Here is a 23,705-nt window from a genome sequence, read left to right on the forward strand (position 1 = left end):
GTCTTGGAACATATCCCCCATGGATAAGGGGGGGACTACTGTACCTGAATATTTTCAGTTGGTCAGTCACTATGGATTTGTAAAGCACAGATCACGCTTGGTGGACCCAAAGTTTTAAAGTCGTGTCTGAAGTAATGGGTAACATGGTATCTACATGGTCTGCTTGTATGAGAATTTTAACTAAATTTGAAGCTAATGAAATTAAAGCCAATTTATGACTTTGTCAGGAAATTGGCTGAATATTTAGAATTGGTAAAAAGTTAGATGTAATACAAGTCTTGATTTATAGATCATAAAATTCCTGTTTAAAAAGCTGATTGAATGTTGAACTAGAATGGAATATAAATTTCGGTAGAGCAATACCAAATCCTATTTTGACCACCTCTGGATTCCTGTGAATTTTCCTGAGAAGGATATATTGCCCTGAGACTGCTTATTAGTTTTGAAGTGCGATTCATTAAAATATGATTTCTTCATGGAAATCAGTTCTAAAAATAATGATAACTTTATGGTGATAAGTAGATTTGTAATGTGATTATATATTTAATTCTTGGCAATCCAGTTTAATTTGGCACTGATACAAATTGATAGCTAATCCCAGTGTTGAGTACTCAACACTGTATCTTGAATGAAATAAAAAAAGAGAATGCTAGAAATATACTGCACTGCAGCAAGAGAAAAAAATGAGTTAATATTAATACAGGTGGTGACTCTTGGTATAAAAAGCATTCACATCTTTTTGGTTTCCAATTCCCATCTTAAACATCGCATATATATGCAGAACCCTTAATGAAAATCATGATTGTTGAAGCGCTTCAAAGGGATTTGGTGGGGATGTTGTCAATGCCAATCTGTAATTTTCCACTGTTTTCTAAATTAGAAGTTTGCACACAATGTAGCCTTATTTAATACATGCTAAAAGGATGAATCTTGGGAATTGTAAGCTATTTAGTTTAACATTTATAGCTGAATGTTAGAATGGTTGAATACAGTGGTCCCCCCTTATCTGCAGTTTCACTTTCTGTTGTTACCCACGATCCCTCAGTCCAAAAATATTGAATGGAGAGAAAGTGAAAGACCACATTCACATAACTTGTTACAGTATATGGTTATAATTGTTATATTCTATTATTAGTTATTGTTATTAATCTTTTATTTTGCCTAATTTATAAATTAAACTTTATCATAGGTATGTATGTGTAGGAAAAAAATCATAGCATATAATAGGGTTTGTCTCTCCATGGTTTCAGGCATTCTCTGGGGGTCTTGGAACATATCCCCCATGGATAAGGGGGGGACTACTGTACCTGAATATTTTCAGTTGGTCAGTCACTATGGATTTGTAAAGCACCGATCATGCTTGGTGGACCCAAAGTTTTAAAGTAGTGTCTGAAGTAATGGGTAACATGGTATCTACATGGTCTGCTTGTATGAGAATTTTAACTAAATTTGAAGCTAATGAAATTAAAGCCAATTTATGACTTTGTCAGGAAATTGGCTGAATATTTAGAATTGGTAAAAAGTTAGATGTAATACAAGTCTTGATTTATAGATCATAAATTCCTGTTTAAAAAGCTGATTGAATGTTGAACTAGAATGGAATATAAATTTCGGTAGAGCAATACCAAATCCTATTTTGACCACCTCTGGATTCCTGTGAATTTTCCTGAGAAGGATATATTGCCCTGAGACTAGATTACCTAGATTCTGCGGGTTAAATTGCAAGGAGGATTTGTAAATAATAAGCTTGCATTTCCTGAAATTTAGAAATTCCGTATAATGAATAATTTGATTGTAATTTTCAAGATAATAGGGAAAATATAAGGCAGATAAGGAGAAACTTTCTCCATTGGTTGGTAAGTCAAAGTCGGTGGGGGGGGGGGGGGGCATAGTTGAAAATCAAAGCCAGTACTTGAAATACAAAGCCAGTTTATGTGCAGAAGTTGGTTAATGGTCGTGGATACTATATCAGTTCATTTAAAATTTGAGATTAATCAAATTATGCTAATTTTGAGATAAAAAAATATCAAAAAGTAGTGATGATTGGTAGAGAGATGATTTTACCTAAAATGACTAAATTTGAGACTTTTCTTATGAAGGTACCAGAGAAGGGTTATATTTCATTTATGTATCAAATATTACTGGATGGTATGGATAAAAAGGGTTGGGATACATCTAAAATTAAATGGGAAGTGGATATTGGTTTTATTTTTTCTGAAGAGGATTGGTTATATATCTGTTATGATAGTGTAACTAGATTGATAAATGTATGTTATGCAATGATTAATTACAGTTTTTTACATCAATTATATCTGACACCTGAAAAATTTAAAAAAATATGGTTTTAATGAATCAGATTTGTGTTTTAGATGTGGTGATACAGTTGGAACTTTTTTTCATGTTGTTTGGTTATGTATACATATACAATCTTTTCGGAAGAAAATTAAATTGTTTTTAGAATACCTGTATAAGATTAAAATAGTTTTAGATCCAACAGTATTTTTATTGGGTAGTCTGTAACCTCTGAAAGGCTTGGGATTAAATAAGTTCCAGCTTGCTTTTGTATATTTAGCTTTATCCGTAGTGAAAAAATGTATTGCTAGTACGTGGAAAGATACAAATATGATTGATATTAATAGATGGCATAATGAGATCAAATATTGTTTAATAATGGAAAAAATTACATATGTTTCGCATGATAATTATAATTTTTTTATTAAGTGGCTGTTATATTCAGAATATTTACATTACAATTTACATTGATTAGATTTTAATATGTACATTTAACTTTTTTAATATCCTTTTTCTTTCTTTTTTATGGCTCTCCTTAGCTGGGGGGGTGTTTCTCTCTTTTCTTTTTTTTTTCTTTTTTATATATATAAAAAATGTTCATGTTCATGTTTAATTGCTATATATGTCATATATTATTTGTTGTTTGAATTAATAAATAAAGTTTAAAAAAAAGTAGTGATTTATGAACCAAGATCTCAAAAGCAGAGGATACTTGAGGAACAATGAACCAATGAACTACTTTGTGCTGTTTTTGAACACAAGTTCTAGATATCATTGTATGCTGAAAATTTATGGTATTTTGCATCTTTCATTTTTCAACTGTTCACATACAATTATAAAAATTGTAAAGTTCAATATACTTTATAGTGATACTGAAGTGTCAGTGGAAGTTAAGTATTATCAGGTTTTTTTTATTTTACATTGGGTCCCAGTTGAAAAATTATTTAGGTTTTCAGGAAATAGTAAAATATAATGTATAAAGTTAGTGTTTTACTATCTTAGGTACGGGTCATCCCATTGGAGCTACAAAGACTCTTTGCCCAATTATTGCTTGCAGACCAGTTGGCGGCATCCACATCTGATCTAACTGATAGCTTTGGCTGGACAAGTAATGAGGTAAATTGATATTCTTTATATATATATATTTATGTATGTGTGTGTAGAGAGAGAGAGAGAGAGAGTTTGGAAAAGCAACGTCAACTTCAGCTGCTGAAGTGGAAATTAACAGTTCCCTCCCTCCTCTCACACAAAGTAGTGGAAAATATTGGGACTCTTCCCCAAAAAAGCTATTTTTGATCATCGAAGCAAAGCAGGCAAATGAACATTAAAGATATAATTTTTGAATTTAACATAGTATATTACTTCAAAGCATTTCAAAAATTAGAAACTGGGTGATTGCCTGTTGACTGATTGGAAGGCTGCAGTTATAAGGACAGATTGGATAAGTGACAGTGCCCTCCATAATGTTTGGGATTAAGACACATTTTGCCTTTATTTGCTTCCGTGCTACACAGTTTTAAATTTGTAATCAAACGATTCACGTGATTAAAGTGCACATTCCAGATTTTATTCAAGGGTATTGTGTACAGTTTGGTATGGCCATGTAGAAATTACAGCACTTTTTTTACATAGTCCCCTCAGGGCACCATAACGTTTGGGACATTTGGAATCACAGGTGTTTGTGAGTGCTCATTGGTGCAGGTATAAGAGAGCTAGTCTTGGTTCTAAGCTTTTGATCATCTTTGGAATCTGTAGTTGCCAATTTTCAAAATAGGGACCAAAGTTGTGTCAATGAAAGTTAAAGAAGCTTGGCAAATCAGGAAATTTCAAAGAGAGTTCAAGAAAGCTGGGCTGAGTTGGTGGAGTGAAAGGGTGGGAGGATGTATCGAAGAATTCAAATAAATGATATAGGGAATAAAAGAGTGATACTACAAAAGGATTTGTGAACTTCAGTCTCATGAATGGGGCAATGAAGTATGTATCACTGATGTCCTGCACTTATTGAGTAACTTCTGGAGGGCTGATGAATTTGCAATTGAATGTTTAAATTATTTTACAGGAAACAAGACAGCATGATGTTCAAGAATTAAATCGAATTCTGTTTAGTGCACTGGAAAGCTCTTTAGTCGGAACTTCTGGTCATGACCTCATTAATAGACTGTACCATGGAATAGTTGTTAACAAGATTTTCTGTAAGGAATGTGGCAACATTAGTGAAAGACAGGTGAGAAGTGAAATTATTTGTAACTAATGTTAGTACCAACTATGGCGATCGACCTCTATAGAGCCATATCAATTGTGAGATTCGATATCTCTGTATTTAAAAAAGCAAACCCTATCTGGAGCCTTCCATAACAAAAAGCAAAGAGAGAGATTGAACCTCAACTGAATAAAACTAAAATTTGAAAGACAGTGGTGTTTTTTAAATCTGGGAAGTGGGAGATACAGGAAGAAAAAATCCCATGAAAATTACAGAATGGTATAGTGGGGAAGGGGACTAATTGGCCCATCACATCCTGTCAGCTGGATGATAGATTGATTCAGCTACTTGCTTCCCTGCTAGGCTCTTTCCCATGGGCATGTAATTATCTTCAACTGGAATAAATTTCACTTTGATTATTCTATCAAAGATGTTCATGGGTTTATTTATTTATTTCAAATCATTTAACTTGAGAAATGTGAGGTTCTCCATGCTGTCTAACTGAAGACCCTGATCTTGGTATAATTTTATTTTGTCTCTTTTGCATGCTCCGTCAGTCCTTGATGGTCTTCTTAAAGCACAGTGCCCTGAATTTAACATAATGAGTCAGATTTAGTGGCATCTGCCAAATGTCCTCAGTCACTGGCTACTGTAAGCCCATCTACTTCAGATACAGAAGGCATCCTAAATTATGGCAGGGTCTTCAGTAGTATGCTGAAACCACTCCTGATACACCTGTGAAGGTTTTGACAGCCACTTCCTTCGTAGATTGTCAAGATATGAGTATTCTTTAGAAGTCTCTAAGGTTATTTGACACTCAAAGGTATAAAAATGATTAAAACTGAAAGCATTATGTTCCATAATGCTAATCCAATCCCTGAAAAATATCAAATTAAATTAAGTTCTTTCTTTTGTTTTCTTACCAAGACTCCCAACAATCACGTTTGTGTCGCGGTTAGTGCAATGCTGTTACAGCCCCAGCGATCAGGATTGGGTTAAAATCCCATAACTGCGTCGATTTCCTCTGGGTGCTCTGGTTTCCAAAAACAAGGGAATGTAAGTCAGTTAGAAGTAATTGGGTGGCACCGGCTCATGGGCCAAAATGGCCTGTTACCATGCTGTATGTCTAAATTTAAATTTAATCTTAACTGAAATCAGTCGGGTTGCAGATCCTTCACTATGTCAAATATTTCTTTCCCTGACTGTAAGTGTTGGAGAATCTCAGAATGTCACTGTCGAGAAGACCATCACATAATGAATGTTCTGAATTGTTCATTACAATCTGGATTCTCATGTTTGATTGTGTTTGCACAGAAATCACCATCAAATATTGGCCCATAATTAAAGATAAGGCCCACCAGTGATTTTACAGAACATAACCGCTTTTGCTTGTTTTATTCTGTTCTCAAATAATAAACAATCCCAAATGGATCAGGTGCTCTTTAATTTGCTCATTTAAATTTGTATTTCTTGATGTTTGTCAGTTTGCAAAGCCCTGCATTCATCTCCTATGTATATCAATTTCACCAGTCTTTTTGTATCCTCTAGATTGTTTATTATATTTACATTTGTTTCAGTAGCTCACAGTAAAATTGCATTCTTTCTCAGAAATGTTAACTCCTGTCACAGAATGGCAAGTATCTTGAATAGCATTAACAGTACTCTTGGCAGTTCGTCTAGTGAAAGATATACAGTGCCCTCCAAAATGTTTGGGACAAAGCTATTTTCTTTCCTTTATTTGCCCCTGTACTCCACAGTTTTAAATTTGTAATCAAACAATTCAAATGTAATTAAAGTGCACATTCCTGATTTTATTTAAGATGATTGAATTACATTTTGGTTTGACCATGTAGAAATTACAGCAGTTTTTATACACAGTCCCCGCATTTCAGGGCACCATAATGTTTAGGACATTGACTTTACAGGTAATTGTGAGTACTCATGAATGTTTGATTGCTTCATTGAATCAGACATGAGAGAACTAGGCTTGCTTCTAAGCTTTTGATCACCTTTGGAGTCTGTAATTGCCATTTTTCAACATGAGGATCAGAGTTGTGCCCAATGAAAGTCAAAGAACCCATAATGAGATTGAAGAATAAGAATAAATCAATGAGACATCACCCAAACCTTAGGATTACCAAAATCAATGGCTTGGAATATCATTAAGAAGAAAGAGTGTACTGGTGAGCTCAGTAATTGCAAAGGGACTGATATTCCGAGGAAGACTCCACTGCTGACGACAGAAGAATTCTCGTCATGATAAAGAAAAATCCCCACACAAATATCAGACAGATCAGAAACACTCTTTAGGAGGCAGGTGTGGATACGTCAATGACCACTGTCCGCAGAAGACCTCATGAACAGAAATACAGAGGCTACACTGCAAGATGCAAACCACTAGTTAGCCACAGAAAGGATGGCCAGATTACAGTTTGCCAAGGAATATTTAAAAGAGCCTTCAGAATTCTGGAAAAATGATTTGTGGACAGGTGAGATGAAATATTGATCTGTATTAGAGTGATGGCAAGAGCAAAGTATAGAGATGTAAAGGAACTACCCAAGATCCACCTTTGCCATGTTTTGCATCATGCCTCTGTATTTTTGTTATGAGGTCTTCTGCAGTCAGTAATCATTGACACATCCACACCTGGCTCCTGAAGAGTGTTTCGGATTGATCGGTCATACATTTGGAGACTAGTCTTCATTACGATGAGAATTCTTCTGTCATCAGCAGTGGAGTCTTCCTTGGAATATCAGTCCCTTTACAATGACTGAGCTTGCAAGTGCACTCTTTCTTAATGATGTTCCAAACTGTTGATTTTGGTAATCTTAAGGTTTGGGCGATGTCTCTTACTGTTTTTCAGCCTCATGATGGATTCTATGACTTTCATTGGCACAACTCGGGTCCTTGTTTGGCAACTACAGACCAAAGGTGATCAAAAGCTTAAAAGTAAGCCTAGCTCTCTTATACCTACACCAATGAAGCAATTAAACATACCTGAATACTCAAAACACCTGTGAAGCCAAATTATAAATTGTGGTGCTCTGAAATGAGGGAACTATGTATAAAAGGTGCTGTAATTTCTATTTTGCAGATCAAAATGTATACAAATAACCTTGAATAAAATCTGGAATTTTTAATTTAAGATTTTTTTAGGCATGCAGCCAACAAGTCCATGCCACCCTGTTTACACCCCATTAACCTACATCCCAGTATGTTTTGAATGGTGGGAGGAAACCGGAGCCCCCAGAGAAAACCTACACAGAAACGGGGAGAACGTATAAACTCCTTAAAGACAGCACAGGATTTGCATCTCAGTCAGGTCCTGATCGCTGTGAAGGCATTGTGTTAACCACTACACCAACCATGCTGTGCACTTTAATTACATATGAATTATTTGATTACAAATGTAAAACTGTGGAGCACAGGGGAAGTGTATCTTTGTTCCAAACATTATGGAAGGTACTGTAGATGCAAGAATCTTGTAAATCCATAATGTTCATCCAGATTTTCTCAGTTTTTAAGAAATCGGGAGAATATTCTGTACAATCTGCTATTGGTTTTGTGCACGTGTTAAACTATGATTAGAACATGACTACGAAAAGTGCAACTTTTAAACAATGCTTCAATGTTTTTGCTTGTTCAAATCTGAAAAAAGAATTTATGCATAACAATGGGATGCATTTTGATCTTGATCTGCAGCTTTACGATAATTAGCCTGTGTTAATGTGACTGAAAATTCAGAACAGCATTGTTTCGTGAGTAGTCGTCGTCATAGCTATCCTTCGTAGTCGAGAATGATGGCCTTCGTTCTGTTGATCCACAGAGCAAAGATGCCTGTGGATGTATTTGATTAAAGTGTACTTGATGTTGCTCTCCAAGAAGTGCATACTATTTCACAAATCAACCAATTAATTCCAATGGCGTGAAAACCTCGACAATTGGAGCTGATGGATTTGTTGTAGCCTTCATCTGCCTCCACAGCTGTTGAGTTCAGAGTAACTTTGTCCACCTGTTTCACTGTTGAGGACTTGGTTGGATTGTTCTTTGTTAGGGACCTCACCCTTGACCTTACTGTCATGGGTGACCTTACCATAGGTCCAGACAGCATCATTACAAGACCACACAAGCTTCTCCACCATGACAAAATAACGATCCATGGAGAAGTCTTGAGTAGTAAATTTCATTGTTATATTGGAAAGCAAAATCACAGCAACTGTCAAACTAGAAGTTTTATTCATAAGTTTGTAGTATATTTCAGACCTAGAGGAAGAGCCATTTAATATCTTCCTGCTCTTAAAAGGAAAGATGTTGCCTAACTTCTATGATTGCAGAAATGTCTTTCAATCCTTAAAGAGAATTTCTCCTCGGAGGAATGTTTATTAACTTTGCAGGATATCTGCACCTTTGTGTGTGTCAGAACAACCATAGCCTTATTAACTGAGCTTGCTCTCATTTTTGGATCATGCTTCTGTTCCTATTGGTATGCTGCATTTCTTCAATGTTCTTTCTTCTTTAACTTTTTTAAGGAGTTTTCTCTTTAATTGTTATCTCTTTTGGAATATTCTCTTTATTAACTCTGCCTTTGTAATAAAAATCATTGGGTCAATATGTAGGAGGACTTTTTGGACTTGACTGTGGCTGTGAAGGATGTCAGTGGACTGGAAGAAGCCCTATGTGCCCTCTATGTTGAAGAAGAACATTTTGATAATGATAATCTCTATCAGTGTGGAAGATGTGAAAAATTAGTTAAAGCAACTAAGGTAAGCTTGTACAGAATGATTGTGCTGTAGAATTGACCATTTAAGTCTATACTCTCTCTCGTAGAGAAATCTTCTTATTGCCATCCTCGTGCTCTTTTTCAGGAAACTTGCATTCCATCCAGCAGCAGAGTATTGAAAGTTTTATCTTGAGAAAGGACTGCACACGCTAATGTAAATGACCTAACATTTGTGTAAACAGATGATTTACCTATGAAAAATTATTCTTAACACTGTCATCAGCTCAAATACGTTTCTTTAGCAATCTACCAAGATGTACTTTCTTAAAATCTTTTTATCAAAGAATTATGATTATAAAATGAATTATTTTACTTGTACAAAGGGAATCTTTCATAATCTGAGTAAAACGTGGAGAACAGTCATCCAAATGGGGAATTTACTGCTGGATCAACATTATGCATAATTTTTTGATTGCCATGCAATTAGAGATTACCATATGAAATTTGTGATAGAAATTACTGTCATGGTATTTGTGGCTCATTGAATTAAAGGTAATAATTTGAATAGTTACTCTTCTATATCAAGAAAGTGTGCTAATTTTTTGGCTCAGAAATTGTTAACATATTTTTAAGAATATGGAACCTGTATTTCAGATGTACGGGGATTAATCTTTGATGATTCCCTCCTCTGGTCTCCAATATCACTATCTCCAGTATCCCTAGCAATGTCTATGTCAAGACATTGCTCCCTTAAAGGAGGAAGCAAGCTCTGGATGAATCACATAATGTTTCATCTGTATGTAATTAATGTTTTTGGAAAACAGCTGATTTTTTCACATCATATGTGACAAATTACCTCTTTTCCCTTTCCTTTGGAGAACAAGGATCTTTCTTTCTCTTTTCTTTTATTCCTGTTTTCTACTTTTCTTTTAAGGATCAGTTTTAATAGTTGCACTTCTTAATCAAGGAAGAACACCCATTTCATCTAAGGTCTCTCTTCTTCAATTTGCTTAACTTAAACCATGCTTCTCATGTAAATTGCCATCACAAATCATGTCAATAAGGACGATATTATCATTACTGAAGTAAAACTAGAGAGATGAATCCTTTTGATTACTGAATTTTTTTTTGAACTTGCACATTGGTTACCCATTTAAATGCTTTAATTTAATTTAAAGAGTTAGGCCTTTGGTTGTTGATTTCCAAGATTCCTTAGATCTGACAGGTGACAACAAAACCTGGAAAGAGAATCTATTCCACATAAGTCATTGTATTGCTCTGCGCAGCTTTTTTCAAAAGGAGCTGTCTCTTGTTGGCTTTAAAACACATCTTTTCAAATTGATTAAAATTAGTCCTCATAGTTGAAATAAATTCACATTTAAATCAAAGGGTAAGGAGTAGATATGCACAGGTCCTTTACTCTGGCACTCATATGCCAACTCCATAAATATTTTTCTTGCTTTCTCTTCAGTGGTGATTTTAAATTGTAAATAACATTGGTCTTTATAACCCACTCCTGTTTCTATGTTCATTTTAAATTTATTTTGAGTCTGAACTGTTTTTTCCTCCCTCTGTTTCCCATTGAGCATTAAAACTTTCTATAATTAAAGTCCTTGACCGCACCGTTGTCTGAAAGCTCAAGGGTTATCTGAAATCAGCATCTCTGCTCTGGTTACTTTTCAGTCCACTCTCTGTTTCTGTATCTGATTTCTTCAACTAACATGTTAAAGTTCTGTAGGTACATTTTGCCCCATTTAACAGCTTGGCAGGGAAGATGGTGAAATGTTTCCACTAGTGAGAGAATCTTAAACAAGAGAATGTTTACTTAAAAATAACCATGAACATTTTTTTCCCCCCAGAGAGAATTAAATCTCTTGAATTCTCTGCTCATGAAGGTGATGGAGGCCAGTCATAAGAAAGATAGATACATATTTGAAAGATTGAGGAATTTTTTTATTAAGGATTTTCAATCAACATGAAGTTGCAAAACAAACAAAATCAAAGAAACATCACAGATATAAACAATAAGATACCAAAACCAAACTACATGTTGATATACAAAGAAGGAAGAATCAACACATTATCACAATTATTAAATTCTACACTATTGTTTATAAAAATACAAAATCACACACCTTGCCGATCCTTAAAAGAAAAGTAGGAAACAGGAAAAAAAAGAAGAGAAGTGACTAATGAAAAAAAAAGCCTTTGTTCCGAAACTGATATTGAGCATAATTTAATGTCTTATCTTAAAGAAGGACCCAACCCCAAAACATTTATTACCCATTGCTTCCGATGAATGCTGTGCGACCTGCTGAATTTCTCCACCTTATTGCTATTTGGCACACTTTGGAGATTGCAATTAAATTTTAAAGAATCTATGACAGACCAAATCTGCAAGACTCTTGTGTTTTTAAACAAAAGAATATTTGAGCCATCCATCAATTTCAAAAGAAAATTATGAACTTTCAAATAAGTATTATACTAAAATTTATCATAAAGGTGATAATAAAAAAATGGAAGTAAAATAGGGAAAGCACATATCTTTATAGATACGTTGTGGAAAAACAAGTTCAGAAACCTGGAATGTGTGAATCCAAATGTAATAGTATAGCCCCTCCCCCTTTTTTCCCTAAAGGTTCACAAAATACTTATTCTTAATAGAAATGCTTTGATGTTTCTACTTTTGCTTCAGTTAAGAATGAGATATAATTCTGAATAAAACTGTGATTTGATAGTCTTAAGTTTAACTGCATAATCTGACCCAAGCTCTTGATTCTGCAGTCAGCAAAAATACGGCACCTTCCCACTTTCCTGACCATCTCACTACTACGCTTCAACTTTGATTTTGCCAAGTGCGAGCGGTACAAGGAGACAGGAGGCTACATCTTTCCAGTCAGACTTGATATGGGGCCATTCTGCGAGCAGGCAAGTCAGAAGTTTGGCTTCACTTTTCTAAATTCTTCATCTTGTGAAACCACAGAATATTTTTTTTGCTCCATGGATGATTTAATTCAATTCTATCCTAATTTTTTAGGTGATTTGGTGTAAAAGCATACAAATTAGGGAGAGGAATTTAGTGAATCAAATCTAAATTCCTTTCATGTAGCAATGAGCATCTGTGGAAATTCTCCATTGTTTTTCCAAGTTTGATTGCAGTGAGAAATAATCATTGCAGCTGGTGTGTGTGTGTGTGTTATGGGGCAAAGGGAGGTGTTACAATACCTTTTGATAGCTAAAATGCTCATATGAATAGTGATAGTTGACTCATGGTAGGATTATCAGCATCTCATGATTTGTCCTCCTTGCAATTTTAATATGATTGAATTATTTGTTGAGTATCTTTGTTAAATTCACACTGGATATTGATTTTTTTTGTACTGCATTTTATTTTTAGCCCTATGCAATGGAGATGACTTTAGCTATGTGTCCTTTCTTTTTTCAATATTTTTATTAATTTAATTTAGCAAATGTTACATAGGTAAATAAATATAATAATCAAATTTATATGATACTAATAACAGTAATTTGGAAAAAAATGCATGCAAAAAAAAAAAGAAACTAGCTGTTGTACAAATTTGATCCCCCCTACCTACAGAGGCTGTGGGCAAAATACATAGTCCACTATCTAATAATGAAAAGAAAAATAAACAATGAGGTCAAAAATCAAAAATTAGTTAAGATTACTGTTGTGTCTCACCAGCAGCAATTGAGAGATGAAGAAACAGATGGGTTAAGTTTAACTCAAAATTTATTAATAATGGTCAATAATAGAATTAACTCAATAAACTTTACTAATGCCCAAACATAAGCCTTTACAGCAACTATATACTAGCCACAGATATTCATAATGTGTATGGGGGGGGGGGGGGGGGGAAATGCCCTAAATGCCCTAAAATAAAACTCCTCCCAAAACAAAACCACAAGTCCCTCAGTCGAAAGAACAGTCCATAGAATCTGGTCTCAAAGAGCTGATTTCTTAGTTAAGGTGCGCACAGGTCTTTTAGTTGGACATGGAGAGAGATGGCTGTTAGTTTGTTCTCTGAAGAGATAGTGGGAATATTCAATCTATCCAAGAATTGCATCATAGAAGTTCGATCATTAACCGAATTAGAACTGTATAAGTTAAAAGAAAAGTTGGAAAAAGTCTCATTTATTTTAGCATGCTCATTTATAATCTTACTGTCAGACTTACGGATCCCTGTAATAAGTCATTTAGCTGTATAACTTTTAATTTGGCTAGCTAATAGTTTCTCTGCCTTATCTCCATGAACAAAGAATTTAGATTCGCTTTTTAAGAGTTGAGTCTGTATAGAGTAGGTAAGAAGTAAATCATGTCTAGTTTTAATTTAGACCCTTTATTTAAAAAGCTTGGGTTTCAGAGTTAAGGCATATTGTTGATCAATATGTTTAATTTGATTAGCCATGTCATTTTTCTCAAAATTAGGTTTCTTTTTAATGTCGGCCATAAAATAAATTATTTGATCTCTAATGAGGGCTTTAAAGACATCCCAAACTACTAAACAGGATACATCTGGAGTAGAATTTTTACTGGGGAAAAAAAGCTATTTAATCTTTCATAAATTTCAAAAAATCGGGGTCTAATAGGAATATAGTGTTAAATCGCCATTGCTTGGTGACTTCAGGTAAATCCAGTACATTAATAGACAAAATCACAGGAGCATGATCATAAATTATTATACGTATTCAGGAATCAACAGAAGAAATCAACTGTTGGTCTATAAGAAAGTAATCAATATGTGAGTAGGTATGGAGGACATTAGAGAAAAAAGAAAATACCTTGTCAGCAGGATGGAGAAATCTCCATACATCTGTAACACCAGATTTTAACATAAAGGAATTAATGAGTATAGCAGACTTGTTTCGGTTAGTAATTCGAGAAGAACAGTCAAGGATCGGTCGAGCCAACAATTCATGTCGCTGGTTATTATCAAACAATACACATTTAAGTCGGATAGAAATGAAAAAAAGCTTTAAAAAAATGAGGGTTATCAATATTAGATCCATAGATGTTTACAAAAACAAGATTTGTTATAAAATTTATTGGACAAAATTTAAAAATGGCCATTAGTGTTAGCGATAACCTCATGCTTAATAAAAGTCACTAATTGATCAATCAGAATTTGTGGACTTAGCCAAGAATGCAGAATGAAATTGCTATCCCTTTAAAAATTTTGAAAGATGTGAGGTATCAGGTATGCAAAAATGAGTTTCTTGCAAGAAGACAATCTCGGGGTGAAACTTCAAAGATGTGAAAAAATTTATAATATTTAACCAGATGGTTTAACTCCAAAATATTCCAAGATAAGACCTTAATACCTGTGTCCATCCAATAAATTAAAGATCATTAAGACATAATTATTAAAAGTAATGGCTTGACCAGTAACAAAAAAAAGCCCAACATAACCTCTTAAAAGACCATACTAAACTAAAAATCCTCCCCCCACCCCCAAAAAAAATTCTGACTGCTCGAGGCAGCAGGAGGTAAACAAATGATTAAAACCCCAAAACCCGCTGCTGGCAGAAATCCCAGATCTGTAACTAAAAGGTAACAAAAGGTCCCACTACTGCAAAATTATTTTGTATATCAAAATTAAAAAAACAAATTAAGATTAAGATTCCCACAAATCTGTAACTCTATTAGAAAGTTAGAAATGTAAAGACATGGAAAAATCCTTCCTCTTTTATAACAGAATTAAATATTTCAGACAGTGATATACTAAAAAAGCCTTTATAAATGTTATAAAAACCTTGATTATTCATCATCTCACTGCACTGCTTCTTAAAACAGTAAGAAAGATCTCAATATTCATATCCACAAAAAACAGTAGAAAGAGAGTTATAAAAGAGCTTTTACTGAACACCAGGAACTAAAGAGTTATCTTTAAAAAAATTTAATCGCAGCACTGGGCGATCTCAGCCATTTCTTGTTGTTACCTGATAAAGTAATTCTCAGCTTAGCTGGAAAACGCAATGATGGCTTGAAGCTTGAGGTGTAAAGTTGGGACTTAACATCTTTGTAGATCGCTTTTTTATAACTTCGGGCGGTAATCATCGACATTCCTGATAGATTGATCACGATACTGTAGGGTCCCTATGAAATGAGACTTTCATAGAAGCTCGTCTTCCATCTGGAAACAATGTAAACAGGTCGATGGATTGAGATTTCATACCATAAACATGTTTAGGAGTAAATGAACGGTGTGCACTGTCGACTTCAGGGAGAGTTCACAATGTATCTGACCCAAAAACCTCGTGGAGAAACTCAGTGAAGAATTGGGAAAGCTAGCCTGATTCGGTTCCCTCCTTTAAGCCAATAATTCTTAAATTATTCCTTCTGCTCCTCACTCCAAATCTGCGACTTCCTTCAGTAACATATCATTGGATTTCCTTAGCTCAAAGTTATTTCATTGTATATTATTCATTAGGGAACTGTGTATTTCAGCAGCTTTTTGCAATTTTGGAGTTGTGATCCAGAGAATGAACAACATATTGTTTGAAAAGAATGGGTTGTTCCTATACCATTACTTATATCTATCTTGGAGAATTTATTTCTTGCTCTTGTTGCCTTTGTTAGCAGAGATGAGAACAAAGATACAGATTAGGGTTTCTATTCACAGAGACTGTATTGTGGGAGTAGGAAAAGATTCTCTGGTTTCAGTCGGATTGGTAAGAATAGAATTTTAAAATTCCTACCCATGTCGATGACATTGGAGGTTGAGATTCTGTAATCAACTGTGTCAGTGTCCAGAAAGATCAAGAGGAAAAGGCCGACACATGGAACAGAACAATGCAGCGCAGGAACAGGTCCTTCTTCCCACGATATATGTGCCAGGCATGATGCCCAAATTAAATAAAACTCTGCTGCTTGAACATAATACATATCCCTCTGATCCCTGCATATTCTCGTGTTGATCTAGAAGCCTCTTAAGCTCTGCTTGTGTACCTGCTGCTACCATTACCCCTGGCAGTCCATTCCAGGTACCTAAACTCTGTTTTTTTTTTAAGAAATAACTTGCCCCACACATCTTTTAAACTTTTCTCTCTCTGACCTGAAGCACATTTCCTTTAGCATGTGACATTCTTACCTAGGAAAAATACTCAGTTTATCCTATCCATGCCACATAATTTTATAAAATGATTGGGTCTCCGTCAGTCTCTTATGCTCCAGAGGAAACAATCAAAGTTTGTCCAATCTCTCCCCATAGATTATACCATCTAATCCAGATGGTATCCAGATCCTGGTGGATCTCTTATGTAGCCTTTCCAAAGCCGGCATATGTGTCCTGTAATGGGGTGACCAGAGTTGTACACAATATTCCAAATGTGGTATAATAAGAGGCTTATATTAACTCTTGTATTTGATGTTCAGCTCAATTAAGGCAAGCATCTCATTTGCCTTCTTTAACACTTGTGTGGCCTCTTTCAAGGAGCTATGATCCTGAACCCCCAGATCCCTCTGCACAAAGAACAGTACAACACAGTAAAGGCCCTTCAGCTCATAATGTTTTGCTGAAGCATATAAACCTAATCATGATCATTTGGCCCATCCCTCCCTCACAGTCCATATCTCCCTGTTTTCCTTGCATCATGGGCTTATCTAAGAGTGTTTTAAATGCCTGTTGTATTAGCCTCAACCACAACCTCTGGCAGTGTTTACTAAATTCCCACCACCTCTAATAACTCCCTTAAACTTTCTTTCACTCACCTTAAACAATTGTCCTCTGACATTAGCCATTGCTATCATGGGTAGTCCATTTTATCCTTGCCCCCTATAATCTTGTACATCTCTTAAGTCATCTATCTCATCTTCCATCACTCCAAAGAGAAAAGCCCTACCTTGCTCAACCTTTCCTCACGACATGTTCTTCAATCCAGGTACTATTCAGGTAAATCTCCTCTGACCTTCTCTAAAGCTTCCACATCCTTCCTGTAATGAGATACCAGAATTGAACACAATTCTCTAAGGGTAGTCTAACCAGAGTTTTATAGAGCTGCTATATTGCTGTGTTGTTTTTGAACTCAATCCCCTGACTAATGAAGCCAGCACACCATATGTCTTTTTAACCACCCTTTCAATTTGTGTGGCAACCTTGCGGAATCTATGGATTTGGCCTCCAAAATCCCTCTGATCCTCCACACTGCTTGAAACTATCATTAGAGAAGAAACAGAAAGGCAACTGGAAGAAAATGGATCTATCAGGCAGACGAGCATGGGATTCAACAAAGGCAGGTCCAGTTTGATGAACTTACTGGAGTTCTTTAAGGATATAATGAGTGTGGTAGATAGAAGGGAGCAGGTAGACGTTGTTTACTTGGATTTCCAGAAGGTGTTCAATAAGGTACCACATAAATGACATAGATAGGGATGCATGGAATTGGGGGTGGTGTATTAGCATGGATAGAGGATTGGTTGACCAATAAAAAGCCGAGAATTGAGATACAGGCGTTCTTGTTGCATTCAGTGTGAGAGGGTGCTTCTGGACCCACAACTCTTCATGATATACTTTAATGATGTGGAAGAAGGGACAGAGTGTAGTGTATCTAAGGTTTCTGTTGACACTAAATTGAGTGGAAAAATAAAATGTGCAGAGGATATAGAGAGTCTGCAGAGAGATATAGATAAATGAAGTGAGTGGGCAATGGTCTGACAGATGGATTGAAATGTTGGTAAATGTGGAGGAGTCATGTGATGGAGTAGTGGCCGGTAGAGTAAAACCAGCCCTCTTCAGAAAAGAAGAAAAAAAGTTAAGAAAAGACAAAGTTCAATAAATACAAAATATAAGAAATAAAAGATAAAGTTGTAGAGAAGAGAAAGAAAATGGCACCTAAGAAGGAAAAAATGAAAAGACACTAGAAAAGAAAGAAGGCCATACCTGCACGAAGGAACAGGGAAGAGCGCCCGATCTCTGAGGTTGGTGACGCCCCTGCAGAGTCGCGACCCCCCCAATTGGTGGACTGCAAAAATGGCTCTCTGAGCCCAACAAAAGTGCACACTCTAAGGTAAAGGAAAACACCAATGGGAGGGGGGCTCAGCCGAGGAGCAGGCAACAATGCCCGACACCAGGGCTCTCAGCTGGAAGATGAGGAAAGTGGCAGGAGAGGGAGTGAAGTACCAGGTGAGAAAGAAAGTCGACAGGGTGAAAGGAAACAGGAACAGCAGCAGGAGGCTCGACAGATGAGCACCTCAGAAGAAGAGGACCAACAGTAAGAGACCAAGCAAGAAGAGGCCCGACAAAGTGAGACAAGCTACTCATCAGAAAAATCAGAAGAGACACAGATACAAAGAAGAAGATACAAACATAGGTACAGACACAGAAGAAGAGGAAGAAGAAGACCAAGATCTGCACAGAGAAATAGAAGGTAAAACAGATGGACAGAATATAGATAAAACTTTTTTTTGAAGAACAAATGAGAGCATTAGAAGAATGGTTGTCATTAGAATTTAGTGCAATTAAAAGAAAAATGAAAAGAACAGAAGATAAAATACAAAGATTAGAGCTGGTCATGACAGAAATAGGGAAAAGAATAGAAAATGTGGAAGAACGAGAAATGGCTGTAGAAATGGAAGTAAACAACTTAAGAGGAAAATTGGAAGAAAGTGATTTAAAAAAATTAAAGAGACACAAGATTTGTTAACTCAGAAAATTGATATGTTGGAAAATTATAGTAGGCGAAACCACATAAAAATAGTGGGCCTAAAGGAAGATGAAGAAGGCACAGATATGAAGGAATTTATAAAAGAATAGATCCTGAAGGTCCTGGGAATGACAGAAATGCAGGAAAGAATGGAAATAGAAAGGCCACACAGAACACTAGCTCCGAAACTACAGACACATCAAAAACCAAGATCCATTTTAGTAAAATTTTTGAGATATACAACAAGAGAAAATAAACTGGAGCGGGCAAGGAATAAAAATAAGAGAGGACAATAAACCATTGGAATGCAACGGTCAAAAAATATTTTTTTACCCAGATATAAGTTTTGAACTCTTAAAGAAGAGGAAAGAGTTTAATACAGCAAAATCGATCCTATGGAAAAAAGGTTATAAATTTATGTTAAGACATCCAGCTGTGCTTAAAATATTAATCCCCGGAGGAAGCACAAGAATTTGCAGAACGCTTGCAGGACAGAAGGAGAGATGAAGAGATGTAATAAGTATGAAGAACGGCGATAAAATATATATAAAGATGTAAAAACAATGTATATGTAAAGAACTAAAGAAGGGAAGGAAGGAAGTAAGGGGGGAGAAAATAGAAAACTTTGTTATATGTGTAAAAAAATAAAGTGTTTTCGGGGGGGGTTGGGAGGGGGAGATAATAACCATCACTGCGTAATCAGTTGACACTTGTGAGCAGGTTCACAATCCAAATGGAAAGGGGAGTTGTGGTTGCCCGGCAAGGGATAAGGGGCAACTCAGAGAGGGGAGGGTGGAATATTTGGGGTTAAGGGAATATTGGATGTGGGAGATGTTGGAGTATTTTATATTTTAAATGTGTTGTCATACATTGAGTTCAAAAAGGGGGAGGAGTCACGTGATGGAGTAGTGGCCGGACGGTGAACTCCAGCCCTCTCCAGAAAAGTCGGGAAAAACAAAGGAAAACATAAAGGCACAGAAATAAAAGTTACAGAAAAGTGAGTATAAAGGTGGAAAGAAGATGGCGACAAAAAAAGAAAAATCGAAAGCAACGGTAAGAAGAGAGGAAGAGAAGACAAAGGAGGAAAAAGGTGAAGGCCTTACCTGTCCGAAGAGGCCCGCTGCGGAGAGAGAAACCCGCTCCCTCAGGTCGGTAAATAATGGACTACAAAAATGGCTCGCAGAGCCGAGTAAAAGTGCGCAACCACGCATGCGCGAGGAATCGCGCATGCGCGATGCGAATGAAAAAAAACACACCGACGGGAGGGGGGACCAGCTGGGGAGTCGATCTCCACAGCCGGCAACGACAGCTGCAGAACACCTGCAGCAAGAAGAGACCACAGAAGACAATAGAAACAAGAAAGAAGAGGAGGAAAGGGCACCAAAGAAACAACAGATGGCCAACCCAGAGGAAGAAGAAGAGGAAGAGGAAGAGTACAGAGAAATAGAAGAAGAAAAGAAAGGCAAGATAAAGGATATACTTTCTCTTATTAAAGGATACATGGAGTCATTTAAAGAATGGCAAACACAGGAATTTAAGGATTTAAGAAAAAGAATAAACAACACAGAAGAGAAAATAAATAAAATAGAGATGACCTTAACAGAAATGGGAAAGAAAATGGACAAGATGGAAGAGCGGGCAGTAGCAGCAGAAATGGAGGTAGAAGACTTAAAAAAGAAATTGGAGGAATCTAATAAAAAAACTAAAGAGACACAAGAATTACTAGCTCAAAAAATAGATACAATGGAAAACCATAACAGAAGAAATAACATAAAGATAGTGGGCCTTAAGGAAGATGAAGAAGGCAAGAATGTGAGGGAGTTTATAAAAGAGTGGATCCCTAAGACCCTAGGATGTCCAGAACTACAGCAAGAAATGGAAATAGAAAGGGCACATAGAGTATTGGCCTCTAAACCACAACCACAACAAAAACCAAGATCTATTGTAGTAAAATTCCTAAGATATACTACAAGAGAAAAGGTACTGGAGAAGACAATGGAAAAAGTAAGAGAGGGCAACAAACCACTGGAGTATAAAGGGCAAAAAATCTTCATTTATCCAGATATAAGTTTTGAACTCCTAAAGAAGAGAAAAGAGTTCAATACAGCAAAGGCGATTTTATGGAAGAAAGGGTATAAATTTATACTAAAGCATCCAGCGGTATTGAAAATATTTATTCCAGGACAACAAAACAGACTATTCTCGGATCCAGAAGAAGCACGAAAATTTGCAGAACAATTACAAAAATAGACTGAGGGACAAAGACGGGTAATGAGAGTTAAAATGATCACGATTGATATGTATGTGGGTAAAGACAAAAATAGACTGAGGGATGAAGACGGGTAATGAGAGTAAAAATGATCACGATTGATATGTATGCGGGTAAAGAGGTATAAGAGTGAATAGAGACAATGTGCATACGTGAATGTATCTGTACTTAGAGGAAAATATAGATAGTATAGACAAGAATTAATAAGGGAAGGTAATGGGATAGAGAGAATAAGGAGGGAATTAAAAGAGTGACCTTTGTGACATATGAAAAGTGAAATCTTTTCTGGGGGGCGGGGTGGGGGGAAATAGCGGTCACTGCAAAATCAGTTGACGCTTGCGAGTGGATTCGCAAATCCAAGTGGAGAGGGGAGATGTGGTTGTCCGACAAGGGATAAAGGACAACTCAGGAGGGGAAGGGGAGATTGGGGATAAATAAGATAGAAATAGGAGAATAAGGAAAATGTTGGATGTTGTAGGAATGTTGTCTTATAAAGAGTTGAAAATAAGAAAACAGAAATGGAAAAGGAGGAAAGGTAATGATGGAAAAACGGAAAGAGAAGATAAACAAAATATAAAAGGGCTACGCTGAACTATATGACTTTAAATATTAATGGAATACATAACCAAATTAAAAGGAAGAAACTACTAAATTTAAATGAATAAATGTATTCCATTAGAAAAAAATAACATATAGGTTAAGAAATAATATTGAAATATTCGAACAAGTATAGGAGCCTTACATTAAATACAATAGCGAAAACCTACGGGGGACAAACATTACCGAAGTTGATGGAAGGAGGAGGAAAGAAAAGAATGGACTCAGTAGAATTTCTGGTGTATTTTTGTTGAATGACAACATTGTCTGACTGGCTTAATGCAACCTAGATTGTATACCTAAAATGGATGAGAGAGGGGGGGTGGGGGGGGTGGCTTGGGAGGAGTGGGGGGGGAGAAAAAGTCACTGTATATGTGTGAAAAAGAAATAGTGTATATCATGGCTAATGTGATTTATGGTGTGAAAAATAAAAAATTTAATTAAAAAAAAAAATTTCTCTGAGTAAAACAAGGTCAAATTTTCTTTGCTGGATATGATATTTTCTCCTTCCTTTCTAGGTTACTTGATCCATGAGGTCATACAATTGGAAGCCATTGTCAAATTAGCTTGAGGATTCCTTTGTACTTTTAAATTTTAATAAAATTTGAAATAGTCAAAAAAAAAACTGAAGTGGAACATAACAAATTAAAGAGTGACTGGGTAGGACACATAGCGGCAGCATCATATAATTCAAAAGCTAGAGGGATTAGCTATATTAATTAATAAAAATGTACCAATCAAAATGGAGGAGGAAATAATAGATCCACCAGGGAGATATGTAATAATAAAGTGTCAGATATATTCAGATTTTTGAATTTGCTCAATAAAAAAGCACCTAATGAGGAGGATCAAAATTTTATGCAAGATATTTTTTTGAAGATTGTAGATACACAAGGTAATATATTGATAGGAGGGGATTTTTAACCTTAATTTGGATCCAATGTTGGATAAAACTGGTCAAAAGACAAGTAAAAACAATAAAGTGGCCAAATGAATGGATAAATCAATGCAGGAAATGAAACTTAAGGATATATGGAGGAGGCAATACCCAAAAGAGAAGGAATTCTCAAATTATTCAAGTAGGCGTAAAACATACTTAAGGATTGATAAGTTTTTGTTGTCGGCCCATATTCAAGGGGGAATTAGGAAAACTGAATATAAAGCTAGATTGCTATCTGATCATTCACCCCTGTTATTAGCAATAAAACTGGAGGACATCCCACCAAGAACATATAGATGGAGGTTAAATTCCATGCTATTTAAAAGGCAGGAATTTAGAGAGTTTATTGAACACCAAATTAAAACATATTTTGAAATAAATACGAAATCAGTGAAAGAAAAATTTATATTATGGGATGCAATGAAAGCCTTCATTAGAGGGCAGGTAATAAATTATGTAACTACAATCAGGAAATAGAAAAGTTGGAAAGGGAAATAGTAAGTACAGAAAAGGAACTAGTAAAAAGGAATGATATAATGAAAAGGAGAGAATTGGCAGCAAAAAAATTAAATACGAAACATTACAAACGTACAAGGTGGAGAAGAACATAATGAAAACAAAGCAAAAGTATTACGAACTGGGAGAAAAAACACATAAAATATTAGCCTGGCAACTTAAAACAGAACAAGCTAAAAGAACTGTATTGGCATCAAGGAAAAAGGACAAACCAATTACATATAACCCAATAGTGATTAATGAGAACTTTAAGGAATTTTATGAACAATTATACCAAACTGAGAACGAGGGAAAAGATGATAAAATAGAAGAGTTTTTAGCTAAAATTGAACTGCCGAAATTGCAAGAAGAGGAACAAAACAAACTGATAAAACCATTTGAAATAGAGGAAGTACAGGATACATTTAAAAAGTTGCCGAACAATAAAACGCCTGGAGAGGATGGATTCCCAATAGAATTCTATAAAACATTTAAAGAGTTATTAATTCCTCCTCTCCTGGAAGTAATGAA

General features: G+C 35.7%; 1 protein-coding gene across 2 annotated transcripts in view; it reads left to right on the forward strand.

The window, feature by feature from the left end:
• The window catches only part of usp40 (ubiquitin specific peptidase 40), a 217,116-nt gene that overhangs the window by 77,518 nt on the left and 115,893 nt on the right, over positions 1-23,705 (forward strand). Inside the window, exons 4-7 of one of the 2 annotated variants that reach the window (XM_069934087.1) lie at positions 3,295-3,408; positions 4,352-4,516; positions 9,110-9,256; positions 11,998-12,141. In XM_069934087.1, the coding sequence (XP_069790188.1) occupies positions 3,295-3,408; positions 4,352-4,516; positions 9,110-9,256; positions 11,998-12,141 (570 nt within the window). The remainder of the gene's footprint in view (positions 1-3,294; positions 3,409-4,351; positions 4,517-9,109; positions 9,257-11,997; positions 12,142-23,705) is intronic. The other variant, XM_069934088.1, reaches the window with a different exon arrangement.

This window comes from Narcine bancroftii, chromosome 4 (genome assembly GCF_036971445.1).
Source record: "Narcine bancroftii isolate sNarBan1 chromosome 4, sNarBan1.hap1, whole genome shotgun sequence".
Taxonomy (NCBI): domain Eukaryota; kingdom Metazoa; phylum Chordata; class Chondrichthyes; order Torpediniformes; family Narcinidae; genus Narcine; species Narcine bancroftii.